General features: G+C 39.7%; 3 protein-coding genes across 3 annotated transcripts; 2 read left to right on the top strand and 1 right to left on the bottom strand.

Moving 5' to 3' along the window:
• The first annotated feature begins 320 nt into the window (after positions 1–320).
• LOC124279464 (neuropeptide-like protein 31) lies at positions 321–1,837 on the top strand. The gene is made up of 2 exons (XM_046715286.1): positions 321–624; positions 1,742–1,837. Exons 1-2 carry the CDS (start codon positions 336–338, stop codon positions 1,744–1,746), a joined length of 294 nt encoding a protein of 97 aa, XP_046571242.1. The 5' UTR covers positions 321–335; the 3' UTR covers positions 1,747–1,837.
• A 6,142-nt stretch (positions 1,838–7,979) lies between these two features.
• Positions 7,980–11,018, top strand: LOC124279463 (neuropeptide-like protein 31). Its single transcript, XM_046715285.1, has 3 exons — positions 7,980–8,004; positions 9,465–9,762; positions 10,923–11,018. Exons 2-3 carry the CDS (start codon positions 9,474–9,476, stop codon positions 10,925–10,927), a joined length of 294 nt encoding a protein of 97 aa, XP_046571241.1. The 5' UTR covers positions 7,980–8,004; positions 9,465–9,473; the 3' UTR covers positions 10,928–11,018.
• A 4,148-nt stretch (positions 11,019–15,166) lies between these two features.
• On the bottom strand, positions 15,167–18,953 carry LOC124279467. The gene is made up of 2 exons (XM_046715287.1): positions 18,632–18,953; positions 15,167–15,313 (listed from the first exon to the last, which is right to left on the bottom strand). The coding sequence occupies exons 1-2, from the start codon at positions 18,945–18,947 to the stop codon at positions 15,216–15,218; spliced, it is 414 nt and encodes a 137-aa protein (XP_046571243.1). The 5' UTR covers positions 18,948–18,953; the 3' UTR covers positions 15,167–15,215.
• Positions 18,954–21,327: the final 2,374 nt, after the last annotated feature.

The following is a 21,327-nucleotide window of genomic DNA, read 5'->3' as shown; positions in this document are numbered from 1 at the left end:
AATATTGTTAAAAAACGACATAAATACAAATAGAAGTATACATTGGGAGGATACAATACATTCTCAGAGTCGGACAGCATGATTCTTTTAGTACTTTTGAAGATCGTTTTAAACATGTACAATATTTGGGGTTTTTTGTTATGAAACCTTAAAAAATTACCTTAAAATTAAATAAATTTCGGTTGAAATAAGTCTAATAAGATATTAGCGCTTCTTCAAAATAACTTTTCAAGCACACTAATTACTCTTACTAGAAAAGTAGTTATTACCATAGAATAGCAGCTATCTCAGATCCTTCATCATTCATACTGTACTTTCATTTTCAGAACTCTACAATGGCCAAGCTTCTCGTCCTCGCCGTTCTCGTATGCATGGCCGCCATGGCCTGTGCCTCTGCCATCGGGTACCGTAGCTACGGCTACAAAAGTTACGACCCCGTTGACTACGGCTATGGATACAAGAGTTATGGTGGTCCTCTGGGAAACGGTTACGGATACAAGTACGGTGACTATGCCGGCAAAAGGGGATACGCCAGGTACAACACGTACGGAAGCTACGGCGGACATGGTTACGGGTACGATAACTACGGTGGATACTTCGGTGGACTTGGTTATTACGGAAGATGTAAGTAGATTGTCGTAACATAATATATTATTTTCTGTGTCATGTCATGTCATTCTTGGGGTCCTTGGGGTAGCCTAGTGGTTAAAGTGTTCGTCCGTCCCGGGTTCGAATTCCAACATGGGTACACTATTTGAAGCCCATTTCTGGTGTCCCCCGCCGTGAAATATTGCTAAAAGCAGACATTCACTCATTTTATTCTTGAATTACATAATCCGTTCAGTCAGTTATATTCGTATCATAGAATCTTATTTGGAAAAAGACGATAGCGTAATTTATTTCCTTTAGCACTGGTTGTCCCATTCGTCTAAGGCGCCGCAAGTTGCTCTTCAGCCATGAAAGTGGGTTGGAATCCAGTTTGGTCCCAATTATGTTTCGATTAAGTACACCGTACTCTGGGTCTCCATCCTCCATCACTTCGGACGTTTTGCTGACATTCAGCTGGCATGTTTAAAAATTGATATAACTGGAATGACATCTCGAAAGCAGGGTTAAACGAAATCATTAATTTATATATTGTGGAGCACAAGCATTACGTAAAGCTATATCCCTGACATATTTTTGTGATTTATTGAAACTTTATGACTATACAATACCTTTTCGAAAGTAACATATGTCAAATTGGATAACATGTGTTATTATATCGGAGCATGACATCAAAGAATAATCCCAAATATAACATGTTACGCACTAGTCTTTATGATCTTTTAGGACTTTTCACCTCGTTCACCCTATTTCAAGCTTTTGACATCCGACTTTAAACCGAAAACAATACCATTATAACACGTACAACTGGGAAGCAACAAAATAAAATATATTTTTTTATGCAACGTATACATATATTGTGATTGCATTGTTGTACAGGGGCGGTGGGGTAGCCCAGTGGTTAAAGCGTTCGCTCGTCATGGCGAAGACCCGGGTTCGATTCCCCCACATGGCTACAATGTGTGAAGCCCATTTCTGGTGTCTCCGGCGTGGTATTTCTGGAATATTGCTAAAAGCGGCGTAAAACCATACTCACTCACATTGTTGTATATATCAATATTTCCAAAACATTGATGTAACTACATTTTTCATTTAATGTATATGATTTGTCTGGTTTATGCATTATATTTTTCAGATTGAGCATAATGGATCCATGTGTCGTGATGGGGACGGGCTTGTGAAGCCATTACAAGAAACATCACAAGCATTACAATAAACGAGTAAGAGAACAGACATTCCGTTTGTGTTTATTATGCGTTATCATAAGCTGCAGAGCCGATGAAATTAAAGTACACACTTGAAAACTGAATTCGCAAAACATGCAAGCATTCTGGGATGAAAAAGACCGCCGAAACACTGCAAAACCTTAAGGTTCAAAACACAACTATTACACACTGATCAAACACCTAGCCATGGAATAAATATTTTGTGATTGTTTCATTTTAAATTATAAACAACATCAAATATGGGATATACAAGATTCCTTAAAAAAACAAATAATGATCATTGCTTTTGACGCAGTTACCTACAATATGTTTGCTACATTGCGTGTAAGCTTGAACTAGTTGGAAAGCCCGAAGTGGTGGATTTCGTAGGTGTTTAGCGCATTAGTGAAACTCACGAACACGGACATGATGCTATATTTTCTCGGCGAATCTGGGATCGGAAAACACGATAATCATATTCTGGAACGTAATTCTAATCTTCGGTATGCAAAGCTTATGATATTGTAGTCTAGGCCACCCGTGTAACGAAACGATCTCCAGTAAAAACTATTGGTTGATAGTGTGAACACCAAGCGCAAACTTTCATATGACGGTATTGTCATGCCGTATTTGGTATATGAATAATCATGTCAGACATCTCGAAATGGATACGTACAAATACATTATTTGTGTCTAATCAATACCCAATGTCGTTTCTTGAGATTTCATTATGAGATACCTGAGCTAACTACAACATCTCCATAGCTGCAACAATGCCTCTATTATTTAAGGAAGTTACAATAGCTCTAGTCTTACACGAACCCCAGATACCCCGTACATGCAGTACACACATAGCTACAATAGCGGATGTAACTACAACATCTCCATAGCTACAACAATGCCTCTATTATTTAAGGAAGTTACAATAGCTCTAGTCTTACACGAACCCCAGATACCCCATACATGCAGTACACACATAGCTACAATAACGGATGTAACTACAACATCTCCATAGCTACAACAATGCCTCTATTATTCAAGGAAGCTACAACAACTGTATTCTTACACGAACCCCAGGAACCCGTATTTGTAGTACACATAGCTACAATAACGGATGTAACTACAACATCTCCATAGCTACAACAATGCCTCTATTATTCAAGGAAGCTACAACAACTGTATTCTTACACGAACCCCAGGAACCCCGTATTTGTAGTACACATAGCTACAATAACGGGTGTAACTACAGCATCTCCATGTCAGTACACCTTTATCGAACTACAACACACGTTTAACGTTTTGGTAGGTCATGCAACTAAAAGCTACATGACCCCAAGATATTCAACTATTTGCATGCTACTATCCGGTAACTGTTCCCTGAAGAAAGTACCCAACTACCATAACTATATATGTTATCATTTAAACGACGTGTGAACTCACCTGACCACCGTTTGTCCTAGAAGGGGATTTTCACGCAGTAAAGTCGGAATCTGCTAACATGCCCTGTATGCATTCCTTTTTTAAAATATCAGATTATAAATAGCGACAACTAACCATGCGTTATTAGCCGGAAATACTCTGATTCTCCTACATTTACATTCGACGGATGCTTGTTTCGCTTTAGAATGGCCCATGATTGTTTAGTGTCGTCAGCTCTACGTTGAGCGTATTCATCACGGGAGTTTATCAATAGCCATGTTATCTTATACTTCATTCACAGGCACCTATACATACACAGGCCTTTGTATATTTGCATGTTTAATTTGTCGTCAGTTATGCGTTCAGCTTGTTTTATCACGGAAGTTTATCAAAAGCTATGTTACCTTATACTCCATTCACAGGCACCTATACATACACAGGCCTTTGTATATTTGCATGTTTAATTTGTCGTCAGTTCTACGTTCAGCTGGTTTTATCACGGACGTTTATCAATAGCTATGTTATCTTATACTCCATTCACAGGCACCTATACATAAACACACGTTTGTATATTTGCATGTTTAATTTGTCGTCAGTTCTACGTTCAGCTGGTTTTATCACGGAAGTTTATCAAAAGCTATGTTATCTTATACTCCATTCACAGGCACCTATACATAAACACACGTTTGTATATTTGCATGTTTAATTTGTCGTCAGTTCTACGTTCAGCTGGTTTTATCACGGAAGTTTATCAAAAGCTATGTTAGCTTATACTCCATTCACAGGCACCTATACATAAACACACGTTTGTATATTTGCATGTTTAATTTGTCGTCAGTTCTACGTTCAGCTGGTTTTATCACGGAAGTTTATCAAAAGCTATGTTAGCTTATACTCCATTCACAGGCACCTATACATAAACACACGTTTGTATATTTGCATGTTTAATTTGTCGTCAGTTCTACGTTCAGCTGGTTTTATCACGGAAGTTTATCAAAAGCTATGTTAGCTTATACTCCATTCACAGGCACCTATATGTGTACATATTTGTATATTTGTACACAGATGTACATACACTTGTAGTCATGTTATGTGAACGAGTTCAGTGACTGAGTGACTCACGTGTGTATTTTTACACCAGGAGCACATTTGCATGTGGTCTGGAGCAGGTGCAAAGGTAAATTTACACATGTGCAAATGTGCACTGTATGTAGATGTAATGTGAACGCTTGCTAAAAATGCACACGTGTGGAATGATTGCAATCCAAAGCATAATGCAGAAGATATCTAGTTAAGAAATTGATAACATTTTATACTAAAATGTATCGACATGCATTTTATCGTGTCATCGTTCATTTGTCAGACCAATAAGTAAAGATGAACTCAATTAATGAGGCATTTCTCTTCTCATACCTCTCCGATAAACAAACACTCTTTCCAAGATATACATACGGTATATACCTTAATAGTCCTATTGTTTTCATGTGAACACGTAGTATAATTTACATGTAAACACGTGTGTATATCTGCACATGCGCAAATCTACTAATGTGGCTTTAACTAATTCATGTAATGCATGAATGGAACAGAAATGTCCCTGTAATGTTCCTGTAATATTTGAACAGGATGATGAAGTATTTGTGTCAGTTAATATGTTAATGATGAAGTAACTGTTGAACAGGATGATTAATGATTTGTGTTAGATTTCATATATGCCTAATAATGAAGCATTTGTGGGATTTCATATGTGCTTAATCATGAAGTATTACTGTGATTTCATAAACGCTTACTGATGAAGTATTATGTGATTTCATACATGCTTTATGATGAAGTATTTGTGTGATTTCGTATATGCTTAATGAAGAAGCACTTGTGGGATTCCATATGTGCTTAATGATGTGTGATTTCATGTGTGCTTAATGATGAAGTATTTGTGGGATTGCATGTGTGCTTAATGATACAGTATTTGTGTGATTTCATAAATACTTACTGATAAAGTATTTTTTGGATTTAATACGTGCTCTATGATACAGTATTTGTGTGATTTCGTATATGCTTCATGAAGAAGTATTTGTGTGATTTCATAAATGTTTGATGATGAAGTATTTGTGGGATTTCATCATCAACATTCTTTTCAAAATGAAAAATGCCTGTTATTGTTGTTTCGGTTAGCATTTAATTTACTAAGTCAGTTTGATTCTCGCAATGAGGCAATGAATAGTAAACTCATATTGGATCAATTTAGCAGAGTTAAGAAAGATCAAATTAGAATCAGATACTGATATCTTTATCACATGAGGTCATTGCGTTATGTAGATTGAGAGCTGATTGACCTACTCGGGCATTTCACAAAGGATGGTCAGAAACTCCACTGCTGTCATGTCCAGACTACCTTCCTTTGTCATATATACGTCATACATATATGCTGATATACACTATGCGTTCCTAGCCATAAATAGTCTTCAGTACATTTACATTTGGAAGATCCTTGTTTTTATTTAGCAACATAGGACATGGATCACGATTGTCAAAATAGTTCTACTTTCAGCATTCTTAGAAGTTTAAAATTTTGTCATGTCATATTCCGGAATCCCAGTTCGGGGCTGGAGAAAGACGGTAAAAATTTGGCCTGAAATAGATACATGTTGCACGGTTTGGTGAATACTGGCAATGTGAGAAGGTAATTAATTGCTGCCGTGTCTGAAACCCAGGCCGTCGGTGTAATTCAAACAACCTCTCTCTCTCTGTCTCTGTCCCTCTGTCTCTCTCTGTCTCTCTCTCTCTCTGTCTCTGTCTCTCTCTCTCTCTCTCTCTCTCTCTCTCTCTCTCTCTCTCTCTCTCTCTCTCTCTCTCTTTATTATAGAATATCAAACATTCTTTATGAATTACTCTTCATCTTGTATTTTATCAAATATCTAAAATGTAAATTTCATTTCGTAAACAGATCCATTAAAGATATCTATAAACTTTGAGTGGTTCGGTGGTTGTTGCTTAATCCCTAAATCCCCCAGTCGATACTATTCAGGATATGTTACCGCGGTCTGTAAACAATTCAGTATATCAAAGGCATTGGTTATACGTGAGGAATGTGTGTATCTGCGTGTGTGGGTGCGTGCGTGGGTGTGTCTGCTTGTACCAGCCCGGACTAAAGCCTGTGTCATAGGGTAAGCCCATGCTGGGTATCCTGTTAATTTCGATACTCAGTCACAGTATACAGAATATACAGCTAGACCTTGTTTTGTCTACTAAATGTTGAACTCCAGGCAGGGTAACAAAAAGTGCCATACTTTAGCGTCTTTAAGTATCACGCCGGCGGAAAATCGTACCACCCGCTCCGTGGACAGGCGCTTGAGTCAACTTGAACTCATTCATTCAAAACTGTTAGAATATTATTACACCCTTTTAACCTTGTTGTTCGAATGACATAAAGTTATGAGTATATAAACTGCATTATGTCACAACAATGTCTACTTGTGTGACAGGAAATTGCATTTAATCTGTTAGTGGGATTTAATATGAACAAAACAAACAAATGATATGGCAAACAGAGCCTTGGCGGGAGACCTTTACGATATACGGACGACAGAAACGTTTCCCAAGATATGAATTACGATACTCACGACAGAGACATCTTTAAGTTTTAGCGTGCATCGATAATTACGAGTGAGAGTGTGTGTGATTCATCGAGTGATATCACTTGATAACGGTGTTAGTAGCTACACTGAAACCTAGCTCATATTAATAACAAAGAAGGTGTATATCCATAGAACGTTCCCCATTGTTCTTTCACTGAGTAAGTCATAACCGTGAGTGAGTTAGTGAGTGAGTGTGGTTTTGAGTCGCTTTTAGTACCATTCCAGCAATGTCACGTCGAGGTCAACGAGAAATGTGATTCAAACATTGTACCCACATGGGCAATAGAACCACACACCTACCCCACTGCCCCATCTGGAACTTGATGCATGGTTGTTGTTAATTTTGTTTTCACACGTAAATTAAAATTAAAAATAAAATTTACGCAGCACCACCATTAATTCATCCATTAACACATAGGACGTGTATATTATGCGCACGATATGTACATCAATACATAATAATCAAAACCGTTAATTCAACCTGTTCATTTTTTTACATAATGCTGAACACCAAAACATCTGAAAATTTCAGATCCACCACCTTAATTACTAACCGATGACATTTGCACATTTAACCAAACACGACAGAGCAGGATGACCGCGCCAGACACCATACAAATGTCTGACCCTTGACCGACAGCCCTGTCATTATTGCATTAAGGTGACATTAGTGTTGATCTATGCGTGTTGACGGGTTCTATTTGATCAGCTAAATATCTCCAAACCCGCCTTCTCACGTTCGATTTCCATCATTAAATAGTTACACAGTGTTGACGATACATTGATGGACGATTATGACCACCACGAGCTAATTAACATTCAATATTTGACCACTGCTATGCATCACCCTTTCTCCTATTTGCTTGATCGTTTTCCTAATACCGGTTTGAAACTAAATGCTCTTGAATGTTTGTCTGAAGTGAAAAGGTTGTGGTACTAAGGTGGTTTCAGGCATTAATTGACACTAGGACATCGTTTTGGGATTTATTCTTACAATATGTAAATTCATGATAGTTTGTTTTGTATGTTTTGATAAAATATTGGACTAGCGTCTTATTACGATGGACATTGTAAAATGACTGTATATAAGGGAATGATAAGTGTTTTAGTCACAGGTCAATCGTCGCTTCTCGTAACCGGTAAGTAGTCGTATTTTACCCGCATTTGGCGATTTAAGACTGACAGTAGGAAACTGATTTAACTGTGTTGATAAATAACATTAGTTTTAACTTTTATGTGCAACTGTTTGATGCTGAGCGATAAACTCATAACAATTGGTATAATTCTATAACAACAACGCTAAGCCTTTAATGAAGTAGTCAAATGTAACAAATTATATATTTTGGATTACACTTTCTATTAACAGATGTGAAGGTGTGAGCCCTTCCATTTTGTTTTAAATTTGTTCCCTGAGAAATTGCGATTCAGATTTCAATTCCTTCAATGTTTATATGGACAGAATGTATGTCTGAAAAAATGTGTCGGAAACAAATTCTTAGGGTCATTCTTTCGTTGATACTAATGTAATCCTCAATGTTGAAATGCATTTTCTTTCCCCAACAAAAATTTGATCTTGAGATTGAACAATTTCTCGCCCCTGTTGAACTGTTGGTGCCTATCACAAACACATATTGCATATTTGTTTTCAAATATTTTGTTGCTGTTGCTCAATATGAATGTTAGATTTGACTTTAAACCGGTTAGAACATGCAACTCGGGATTATGGAAATTAAATTGGGATCAGAAGCATTGGTAGCTAAGTGAGTAATTATATTTTACAGCGATCAGATATGCAATGGTTCGTTCCTATATGGACCATGGTCGTGGTTCGAATCCCATATTCGTTAGCATTGCGATACTTGCTTTGTAGAGGTGTGACCATACAGAAATTTCAAGATGCGATAAGTATCGCCATATCTTCGAACGATACGATTCGATACGATGCTTATCACGATATGCTATCTTTAGTTATTTTCTTTAAAAGGTGTATTTTGATACAAGTAACTTTCAAATTTTGACATAACCGTCAATTTCTAGTGAAAAATCACAATTTTAAGGTCAACGATACATATCACGATACGAAAAAAAGTATCGATATATTTATTGTCAGACAAAGTATCGCGATTATCGATACTACGATATATCGTCACAGCTCTATTGCTTTGTTTGACTATAGCAGTGTTTATTATTTTCAGCAAATTAGTAGAAGCCTAAGACTTGTGTCTCCATGGGTTTTACTACCACCGTAAGCAGACATGCCGTTGTATAACTGAAATATTGTTTAAAAACGACATAAATACAAATTGAAGTATACATTGGGAGGATACAATACATTCTCAGAGTCGGACAGCATGATTCTTTTAGTACTTTTTAAGATCGTTTTAAACATTTACAATCTTTGTTGATTTTTTGTTATGAAACCTTAAAAAATTACCTTAAATTAAATAAATTTCGGTTGAAATAAATCTAATAAGATATTAGCGCTTCTTCAAAATAACTTTTCAAGCACACTAGTTACTCTTACAAGAAAAGTAGTTATTACCATAGAATAGCAGCTATCTCATATCCTTCATCATTCATACTGTACTTTCATTTTCAGAACTCTACAATGGCCAAGCTTCTCGTCCTCGCCGTTCTCGCATGCATGGCCGCCATGGCCTGTGCCTCTGCCATCGGGTACCGTAGCTACGGCTACAAAAGTTACGACCCCGTTGACTACGGCTATGGATACAAGAGTTATGGTGGTCCTCTGGGAAACGGTTACGGATACAAGTACGGTGACTATGCCGGCAACAGGGGATACGCCAGGTACAACACGTACGGAAGCTACGGCGGACATGGTTACGGGTACGATAACTACGGTGGATACTTCGGTGGACTTGGTTATTACGGAAGATGTAAGTAGATTGTCGTAACATAATATATTATTTTCTGTGTCATGTCATGTCATTCTTGGGGTCCTTGGGGTAGCCTAGTGGTTAAAGTGTTCGTCCGTCCCGGGTTCGAATTCCAACATGGGTACAATATTTGAAGCCCATTTCTGGTGTCCCCCGCCGTGAAATATTGCTAAAAGCAGACATTCACTCATTTTATTCTTGAAATACATAATCCGTTCAGTCAGTTATATTCGTATCATAGAATCTTATTTGGAAAAAGACGATAGCGTAATTTATTTCCTTTAGCACTGGTTGTCCCATTCGTCTAAGGCGCCGCAAGTTGCTCTTCAGAGTTGCGTCACGTTGGCACGCCAGGAAGCCATGAAAGTGGGTTCGAATCCAGTTTGGTCCCAATTATGTTTCGATTATGTACACCGTACTCTGGGTCTCCATCCTCCATCACTTCGGACGTTTTGCTGACATTCAGCTGGCATGTTTTAAAATTGATATAACTGGAATGACATCTCGAAAGCAGGGTTAAACGAAATCATTAATTTATATATTGTGGAGCACAAGCATTACGTAAAGCAATATCCCTGACATATTTTTGTGATTTATTGAAACATTATGACTATACAATTACCTTTTCGAAAGTAACAAATGTCAAATGGGATAACATGTGGTATTTTATCGGAACATGACATCAAAGAAAAATCCCAAATATAACATGTTACACACTAGTCTTTATGATCTTTTATGACTTTTCACCTCGTTCACCCTATTTCAAGCTTTTGACATCCGACTTTAAACCGAAAACAATACCATTATAACACGTACAACAAGTGGGTAGCAACAAAATAAAATATTTTTTTTTATGTAACGTATACATGTATTGTGATTACATTGTTGTATAGGGGCGGTGGGGTAGCCTAGTGGTTACAGCGTTCGCTCGTCATGCCGAAGACACGAGTTCGATTCCCCACATGGCTACAATGTGTGAAGCCCATTTCTGGTGTACCCCGCCGTGGAATATTGCTTGAATATTGCTAAAAGCGGCGTAAAACCATACTCACTCACTCACATTGTTGTCTATATCATTATTTCCAAAACATCAAATTGATGTAACTATATTTTTCATTTAAAGTATATGATTTGACTGGTTTATGCATTATATTTTTCAGATTGAGCATAATGGATCCATGTGTCGTGATGGGCACGGGCTTGTGAAGCCATTACAAGAAACATCACAAGCATTACAATAAATGAGTAAGAAAACAGACATTCCGTTTGTGTTTATTATGCGTTACCATAAGCTGCAGAGCCGAAATTAAAGTACACACACTTGAAAACTGAATTCGCAAAACATGCAAGCATTCCCAAAAGTAACTGGGATGAAAAAGACCGCTGAAACACTGCAAAAACTTAAGGTCCAAATCACAACTATTACACACTGATCAAACAAATATTTCGTGATTGTTTCATTTTAAATTATAAAAAACATCAAATATGGGATATACCAGATTCCTTAAAAAAACAAATAATGATCATTGCTTTTGACGCAGTTACCTACAATATGTTTGCTACTCCATTACGTGTAAGCTTGAACTAGTTGGAAAGCCCGAAGTGGTGGATTTCGTAGGTGTTTAGCGCATTAGTGAAACTCACGAACACGGATATGATGCTATCTTTTCTCGGCGAATCTGGGATAGGAAAACACGATAATCATATTCTGGAACGTAATTCTAATCTTCGGTATGCAAAGCTTATGATATTGTAGTCTAGGCCACCCGTGTAACGAAACGATCTCCAGTATAAACTATTGGTTGATAGTGTGAACACCAAGCGCAAACTTTCATATGACGGTATTGTCATGCCGTCTTTGGTATATGAATAATCATGTCAGACATCTCGAAATGGATACGTACAAAATACATTATTTGTGTCCAATCAATACCCAATGTCGTTTCTTGAGATTTCATTATGAGGTACCTGAGCTTACTAAATCAACGGGGCGGCGGTGTAGCCTAGTGGTTAAAGCGTTCGCTCGTCACGACGAAGACCCGGGTTCGATTACCCACATGGGTACAATGTGTGAAGCCCATTTATGGTGTCCCCGCCGTGATTTTGCTGGAATATTGCTAAGGCGTAAAACTGAACTCACAACTAAATCAACAAAGAAGTAACGAAACCCGCATTGGCAGCTATGTACACACTCGCTGTCAAACTTCGAAGTTTATCATCTTTGTCTGCAAATAATCAAGTCTCGATCAGAAAAGTCGGTGACTGAATTTGGAACACCCTTCAACGCCGTTGGTAGTAACTTATGTTAATGGAGTGCATCGAATTACAGTACTAGTAATAACTGAATACCACAATACATCCTTAACTGTATATAATCATTATTAATGAGACTAAGGTAATCCGATCTTCAGCGTTCACAGAGAAAGAGCCCAGACTATGAATGCCGAGGTTTACGGAAAATGTTTTCTTCTTTTTATCTTCGTGCTATCTGATGAATAGTAACTGAAGCGGAAGCCGGTTACTCCTTGCTAAATCCGTGACCAAGATACTGTTTCAGCTGAATCACTTCTACGTTGATGGAATTCCATTGATGGAATATCCGGAAGGAAATCTGTCAGGAAGCTCACTATATATTATGATAGACTTTTAAGAACTCCTAACCCACATTCCACTATACCAGCTAATAATAACGACAAGTCACAACTCAGGTGTGACATAGTGATAGATATCGTGACAGTAGATATGTCGTTTTGCTATAACTGGCTTGATTCTAACTGCCGAGTTGTCACTGACTTCCGTGATCGACCCCATGCCGCAAGGCTGGTTGATTGGTTGGTGTTTACCGCCTCACTCAGCAATATGGCGGCGGTCTGTTAATAATCGAGCCTGATAATCCAGTGATCAACAGCATGAACATCTATCTACGCAATTGGGTACGATGACATGTGTTAACCAAGTCAGCGAGCCTGACCACCCGATCACGTTAGTCGCCTCTTAGGACAAGCATATTTAGCTGAAGACCGATTCTAACCCAGATCTTCACGGGTCCATGCCGCAAGTCCACGGACCGGTTAGTAGTTGATTTAATGACAAACTCTGCTCACAACCTTCTGTTCATTATATGTAGTTGCGTTTTAAGTTGTGTAGTCCGTGTCTGCGTTAATAACCTCAAGTCTTATGGTCTTGTATGAATGTCGCATTCCCGTTGTATTTGTGGATGTGTAACTCTCTTCGTTCACTTCACACATGTAAATCCAGCTAGGGTCCGTGCATAGAGCAAACGTACTGTAAATCCCTATGGTTCCTAGTTTGGTGATGTACCTCTACTTACTGGCGATTTATAACCCATTTTAATATCATCTTGTTGATTAATCATGTAATCTTTTAATTGGTATCAACTTCTTTTAAAATGTATCTGTGATATTCTAGTTATTATACTGTCCATCGATGAAGGGCTTCTTATTCGAAATTCAATCTATATTTGGTATTAATATTTGGCTGAAATATTGTCCTTGTGACGTAAACTTTTAACTCACTTTCTGTAGTTTTTTTACTACTTAAAGGTGCACACAATAGTTTTATATTAGTTACGTGTATCACATATGTAGCTCTAAATACTGTTTAGTTGTGGTGTCGTAAGAAGGCATTAGGCCCGGAGAGTTGTCCCTATAGGGGTCATTCGTAACTACTCGTCCCTTTCCGTAACACTCGTAACAATGTCCGGGAGAAATATTCCCCAAGCCAATCAGAATGCGCGTATGTAACGAAGAAATTGGGTTTAAATAGGTCTTTGAAATAATTTTCATTTCGGCTTGCATAATTTTTTCCCAGACACTTCAAGTATATTCTAATTATTGCATAGTCCTCCTGGGTTTCCTGAATTTTATAACCAGGATATATATTTACATTATGGCGTAGGAAAGTATTTAAGCATGTTAAACATACCCTTTGAGGTAATTTCTTTCGCGTGGATGCCATGTGTGTTTTCCAAGTAAACTAGAGTTACACGCCCTTGAAATAGTTCGGCGACTAGACTATTTCTTTCTCTCTGCGCTTTGCGCTCAGACAGAGCAACGTTCGACAAAATGGCTACGAGAGGGGTACGAGTCTACTTTCAGGTTATGGAAAGGGACGAGAAGTTACGAATGCATCGGGGCAAGATGACGTGAGTCACTTTCATTTTTCAGTTTGTCGGGTAATGACTCAGCAATGCATATTGTCAGTGAGCTATAATTACATTGCTATAAAGGTGGTTGGTTGGTTGGTTGTTGTTTAACGCCGCAAACGTTTATCTGATGTATTGCACATGGCTACAATTGGGCACGACAATTTGATCATTTAAACATGACAGGGCCAAGTTTAATATTTGTTTGTTCTTGAATGCTGCACTTATTAATATTCCAGATATTTGGAGGCGGTCTGTAAATAAACGAGTGTTGACCAGGCAATCCAGTGATCAAAAGCATAATCATCGATCTACGCAATTAGGGTGCGAGCCTGACCACCCGATCCTGCTAGCAGCCTCTTACGACAAGCGTGGGTTACTGACGATCAATTCTGACACGGATCTTCTCGGATTAAAAAATAAGTCAGAAACTTCATCCTCATGTGTTGTACACCATTCCTCTAAGAAGCACGCACCGTTCCCTAACTGAGGTTTCTGAAGACTTATTCTAATTTTATTACTGATAGCGACGTAAAATAACATTCACTCAAGCAATGTATCAGAGACGAACGGTTGTATGAAGGAAGCGTATTTATCAGCTGCCCATATAACATAACCTAAATTATGTCAAATATTGCTTAAAGTAGTTACATGTGTCTTTGTACATGGGTATATATATATCGGTATCCTTACATTTTAGGGAGAAGGTGTGGGAATTCAATTGCTTGTCACTTGTCGGTTAAGTTATTTCATGGGCGGTCCTCCCTACATGGATCCGTTGTACGAAGCCCATTTCTGGAGTCCCAGGCCGAGATATTGCAGGAATGTTGCTAAAAGCGGCGTAAAACAAGATTTACTCAGTTAGTTCCTAACACTGGAAAACCATAGTAAGACTATATTATTACCAAATGCACATTGAATTGCAGTGCCTTTGACAAACATGCCACACGCGCCTCGAAATATATTCTGTAGGTGTAAGCACAGAATTACCCAGGCTGTGTAAAATACCACTGTTACCCACTGTCAAATAGTGGTGATACCATGTTCGCGAAAAGACAAGCGTGTCCTGCTTACAACACATGCAAAGGCAAGGCAATTGCTGGCTTAAATCCCAGGGAACGTACGATGCGAGTCAGAATTGGTGAATTGCATCAGACGTAATTTTTTTTGTAATCGTGACCAAACAACTAAAATTATTTAAACACGATCACTGTGATATAGATAACAAAGACAAACTCGAAAACATCCAACATTTAATAACACACTCGTTAACCTGATTCAGGCAGAGCTAAACCCTGACGGGAAGGGCCACTCCTGCCGGTGCGTTAACTGGAGCGGCGGCTGCGGTGGCGGCAGATGCTGGGCCTACTCCTGCCCGTCTGGAAGCTGAAACATTTAAGGTTGCACTGCAACAATGATGATGATAATGATAAGATTATTGATGACTTTCAACTTCTTTGGAATAGGCCCATATACACTCTACGAAACAATCCTGACGACAAACCGATCTTGTCCTGTTTTGTAAAGACAATCAATTCATTCATCTCATTGTATTCTCTGTCCCTTTTGACAGCAATGCCATCAGCAAAATTCAGAAAAAGCATGACAAATATGGAGACTTCGAATTCGTCTGTGAAATGACTCGCGTACATCCGTTGAACACTGTCATGTACTCCCCATTGTTCTCGGTGCCCTTGGTTTGGTACCTCTTGATCTCTGGACGCAGATCAGGAGTGTGCCCGGATTCTCCACCGGGAGCACAGCCCTTCTGACACTCTGGGTTATAGAGTAGGCTGCTCGACTGTGCAGCACGTCCTTGGAGAAGTCCCATTCCCTGTCTCAGTTGGGTGTGAAAGGGACAAGAGACTTAAGCTAATGTGTTTAATCAGCATCAACACTCTTTGACGCATCTATACTGAGTCAAAAAGAAACTTCAAATTCTTTCTGCAGGGCACTATAAAAAGAACAAGAGATGGTAAGATGGTTAAATTGTTATTATTTCATTGCTGAGATCTGTGTGATGTACTCGATACACTGACAGTGCCATAATCAGTTCCATTCCAAAACATGGGTATACAGAATGTCAAGTCACAAGAATAAAAATGCGAAATTTCTCAGTTCAATATCGTGTATGGCCGCCCAGCGCATTCACCACTGCCAAACACCGTCTCCTCATCGACTGCCTGATGCTTGTGAACACGTGGTTGGGGATTCTGCGCCATTGCTCTTGCAAGGCAGCGCAAGAGCAAGCTCCTGCAAATTCTGAGGTTGGTTCCTAAGACCACGAAGCCTTCTCCCAAGTGCATCCCAAACGTGCTCTATTGGATTAAGGTCAAGGGACCTCGATGGCCAGTCCATGACGTTGATTCCAGCGTTTTGAAGGAAATTTCGTGTCAACATCGCGGTATGCGGCCGAGCATTATCATGCTGGAACTGTAGACCTGGGCCATGAGCCGCCATGAAAGGAACGAGTTCAGGGGTGAGCACCTGGTCGCGGAAAGCAGCAGCTGTGAGGTTTCCACGGATGACCAGAAGTCGGAAACGGTTGTTCCCACAGAAAGCACCCCACACCATGCAGCTTCCGCCCCCGAATCTGTCGACTTCCTGTACACAACATTGGGCATAGCGTTCACGACGTCGTCTCCAGACTCTATGCCTGCCGTCCGCGAATCTGAGGGTAAACCTAGATTCATCGCTAAAGACGACTCGATTCCAGTCTCTCTGGGTCCATCGGAGTTGACGTTGGGCCCACAGCAGACGTTGACGTTGATGAAACGGCGTCAATATTGGCCCACAATATGGACGTCGAGAATGTAGATTGGCAGCCCGCAACCGATTTTGAATGGTCTGTGAGGACAGTCGACCTCTAAACATCTCAGCCTTGGTTCGTGTAGCCGGCAGAAATCTGTCACGTAGGTTACGTAGGACGATTTGACGGTCTTCTGCTCGTGACGTCACACGTGGACGACCCGACCTTGGGCGATCAGAAGTGGTGCCAGTTTGTTGTTGACGACCTCGCAAGTCATACACAGTACGACGGCTGCATCCCATTGCTCTTGCGACGTCAATAACTGATCTTCCCGCTTGCAACATGCCAACGGCACGTTCACGTTGCACATCGTGGCATTTCAAGTACCGTTAGAACTGTGGTTCAAAAGTGTTTTTTCAATTCTTGAGGCCAATGCAAACACGTGCATATGAAGAAAACTTCGATGCGAAGATCACGCGATCGACTGCACGTGCAAAACCTGATTTGGCACTAACGTCATTTGTACGACGAATGGATGGATTTGAGTGGGTTTTGCTAACGTTTTTCTAGAGTCGAAAGATAGGGATCCCATTTCGGATACATAGATGTATCATCAGAGCAAAATTATTCATTATTTTTCAAATTACATTTTGTGAAGTTTCTTTTTTGACTCAGTATATTTGAATCTGTTGAATATATCAGTAACATCTTAAGCTACGTTGAGATACGCCAGGGGGTGTGCAGTCACATAATAAACTTACATTTTAGGGCGAATGCATGGAATACAATCGCATGCATGTCATCGGCTGTTGTTTCATGGTGATATATAGTCTAGAGGTTAGTGTTCGCTCGTTACCCTCAAGGCCCGAACTAGATTTCCAACGTTTATACAATTCGTGAGGCCCATTTCTGGTGCCTCCGCCGTGATATTGCTGGAATATAGCTAAAAAGCGTCAGTGGTCTAGTGGAAAGAGCCACAGTCAGGAGAAGTGAGTGAGTTTAGTTTAACGCCGCTTTTAGCAGTATTCCATCAATATCACGACGGTTGACACCAGAAACCTGCTTCACACATTGTACCCATGTTGGTCAGGAGAAGGGAAGGTTGGTTTCCGATCCCTGGGAGAGGATGGTATGAACGTGCCGGGCTCTCGATATTAAAGGATATGAAACAAGGGTGGTTGGGATCGGAGTCACTGTGCCACGTTAAACTACGTACCACAGTGGGCAAGTTCCAATTGGCCGATATAATTCTTAACTGGTGCTGGCATGGACATTATACGTGTGTGTTAAAGATGATCAATTATCTTGAACAAGACCTTAAACCTTACCTTATCTCAAAATTAAGACTTACTGACTGACTGAATTTGGTTTTACGCCGCTTTTAGCAATATTCCAGCAACATCACGGCGGGGGACACCAGAAATGGGCTTCACACATTGTGTCCATGTGGGGATTCGAACCCGGGTGTTGGGCGTGACGAGCCAACGCTTTAACCATTAGGCTACCCCACCGCCCCCTCAAAATTATGAATTGAAATGATGCATCGTCGGACAATATGTTTTCAGACATCGTATCATTTCGAACGGCAGTGTTCACTCGCACCGAAATCAAGGGGTGTTGCAGACAATAGAAATATTGAGACGGTCAAGTTTTAAGCTAAAGTTGTCGTTTATAAGTGAGTGAGATGATTAATCGATTCTTGTTTCAAAGTAAGGAATGTTTCGTGAATGTTCGAAACCCATAATGAGTATTTATGCCAATATTAACAACATTCCAGCAATATCATGGCGGGGGACACCACAAATGGGCTTCACACATTGTACCCACGTGGGGAAGCGAACCCGGTTCTTCGGTGTGACGAGAGAACGCTTTAACCACTAGCCTACCCCACCGCCCCACGAAATCCCATAACAGAAGGATACTTATCAAATGAGTTTCCGATATGTACACTATACCTTGTGTATCAAACACATCGTAGATGTAGCTGTCCCTTGGGTCAGCGTAGATGGGCTGGTACTGAGGCAGCACACTTGGTCTGTAATGTCCTCCCAGAACGGACCTTTGACCGTATGGGTAGTCGTACAGATCCTCTCTGTAGATCCCGGTCGGGAATACCTGACGGAGGCCTGGTTGAACAACGCCAGGGTAGGCCCGAGGATACACTCCTGGGAAACGGAGCCTTGGATGTAGGAGTTGAGGGAACAGTGTTGTTGCGTTGATGACAGGGCTTGCCACAAGGGCCAGGAGGAGAATGATGACAGCTCCGTTCATTGTGAGGTTTCTAGAAATTAAATGCATTTTCTATGACATGTTTGTTTCTTGTTTAACGCCGCACTCATCATTATTACAGCTATATGGCGAAAGTCTGTCAATAATCGTGTCTGGACAAGCCAGTCATGAGCATAAATGAGCATCGATCTACCCAATATGGATACGATGACATGGGTCAACTATTTCGGCGAGCCTGACCAACCGATCCCGCTAGTCGCCTCTCGGGTTGCTGAAGACGAAATCTAACCCTGCTTTTCATATTTTTCTATGACATGAGATGTTTACCAGTACGGCCAGAGAATACCGTGAATATACGATGCCTATATTGGTATGTAGATCGACATACTTTCGACGGCACGAAGATCACTGTTGTTTTACTAAGGTGGAAAAGACCTAATGTGTCTACTCAGATGATGATACAGCTGGAGGATACCGTGATCATGTTGACCCGTGACGATCCTGGTTAGAATTGGTCTTCAGTAACCCATGCTTGTTGTAAGAGGCGACTAACGGGATCGGGTGGTCAAGCTCGCTGACTTTGTTGACACATGTTATCGTATCCCTATTGCGTAGATCGATGCTTGTGCTGTTGATTGTCTGGTCCAGACTTGATTATTTACAGACCGCCGCCATATAGCAACAAACTAACCAACGTGATCATGTCCCTACTTAATGATATGTTGCTATTTTTGTAGATCCATATATATTGGGCTTCATGAAGAGCCCTGTTGTTTTACTGAGAAAGAAAAGACCGAATATGCCTACAAAGACCATTTCAAATGCAGCCTATCTAATAAAAATACCTATGTCTCAGAATTAGCAATACGAAGTATACTGTTTGTAATGGGTGTTATTTGCCAGTCAAAATACATTCGTTTGGCTCTTTCTTAGAATATAAAATAAAGATGAATGGATCGAAACAATGACCGTCAAAAATACGAATCTGATCTGGATGTCATTAGAGAAAATAGCATAAATAAATAAATCTGATTGATTTCAGAGAATTAATCCAACCAGAATGTCTAAACTCCCTTTACACGTTTCTCACAATGGAATTCCTTTCGGCAGGTGATACCAATGTGTATAACTATCAGTTAAGGTTGATGGTGTTCTTTTCAATTTCCCATTTTGACTTGTCACGTGGGTTCCTGTATTTTTACATATGAATAACTTACATGCCTTTGCGTGTGTTTGCAACTGATTGTATTCGCTGCGGTTGTGCAGGATTCGCACACCTTTCCCTGGTGTCATCTCTGTTTGATAGTGATTTGTAAACTCTTACTCGTGATATAGTCGGAATCTAAAATTCTGTTCTGATTTAGCAAAGATTCTTTATAGACGTTAGTTCTTGTGCTAAAGGGCTCTTCTTAAGACCGATCGATAGCTAACCATAGCATCACTCAAAACTGAGTGCGGACACTTTTCGCGACTATCTGAAACCACAAAACTGAGGAGCATCAAATCAATTAACCGCGAGAAAAATAAGCTATATATTTTTGCAGACAAAAACAAAACCCAACTTACCTCACAGTGATTCGTCTGGATGTTATATGAAGCGAGCCGTCAGTATCTGCTCTATTTTCGACAACACGCTCTGCTTTTATAGCACCCCGAAAAGTCATATAGTGACGTGTTTATCGTAAGTATTGACAGGTGGATCAACCCTAATGTTTACCTGCCAATCAGATCAACACGTTTCCCACAACAGTAGACTATTACCAGTATGATCAATCGTTTGTAAAGATGTCGTAAACATCTTATTGTCGATGTAACTTCCTGCTAAGAAAGAACATTAACTCACTTTTAACACAACATGAAGTCGATCTTGCTTTATACGTTGATGAATGTAGATGTGGTCTGTTTTTATGCTTATTGTAACATTTGAGAGAGTACAATATAGAACAAACTTTATGGATAACAACAGCAGAGTTTATACAGTACATTGGGCTGGGTGGATGAGTGCATCATAAGCGGATGGAATGAAGTATCCTTGGTCTCGGTTGATGGTGGGCTTTTGGCTTTTGATGTGGATGGCTTCGGTGAACTTGCGTTTAGTATCTACTGTATAAACTCTGCTGTATAAACATCTCATTATTATTTGTACATCATTGGCTTCCACGCCTGTCCTTTGTCTACTCTCTGGTTTCATCAGCTTTCTGCCTAGCCAATTATGTTAATTATGTTGTTTTCTTTGTTACATTGTTATATCCAGTATATATATACTTCCCCCTTCTTCATGTTCCATTATGCTTGCCAACGGTACAAGAATCTGTATCGAAATGTCGCACTCACGAATAAAAAGAAGTTGTTATCCATAAAGTGTGTTCTATATTGTACTTCCCAACTTCTAAAATGCCACTCAAAGAAGAATTTGAGAGAG

Source organism: Haliotis rubra, unplaced genomic scaffold (genome assembly GCF_003918875.1).
Source record: "Haliotis rubra isolate DU_JTF1 unplaced genomic scaffold, ASM391887v1 Scf250, whole genome shotgun sequence".
Classification (NCBI taxonomy): Eukaryota; Metazoa; Mollusca; class Gastropoda; order Lepetellida; family Haliotidae; genus Haliotis; species Haliotis rubra.
Note: the sequence above shows the minus strand (reverse complement) of the source record. Positions and strands in the feature narration are given on the sequence as shown.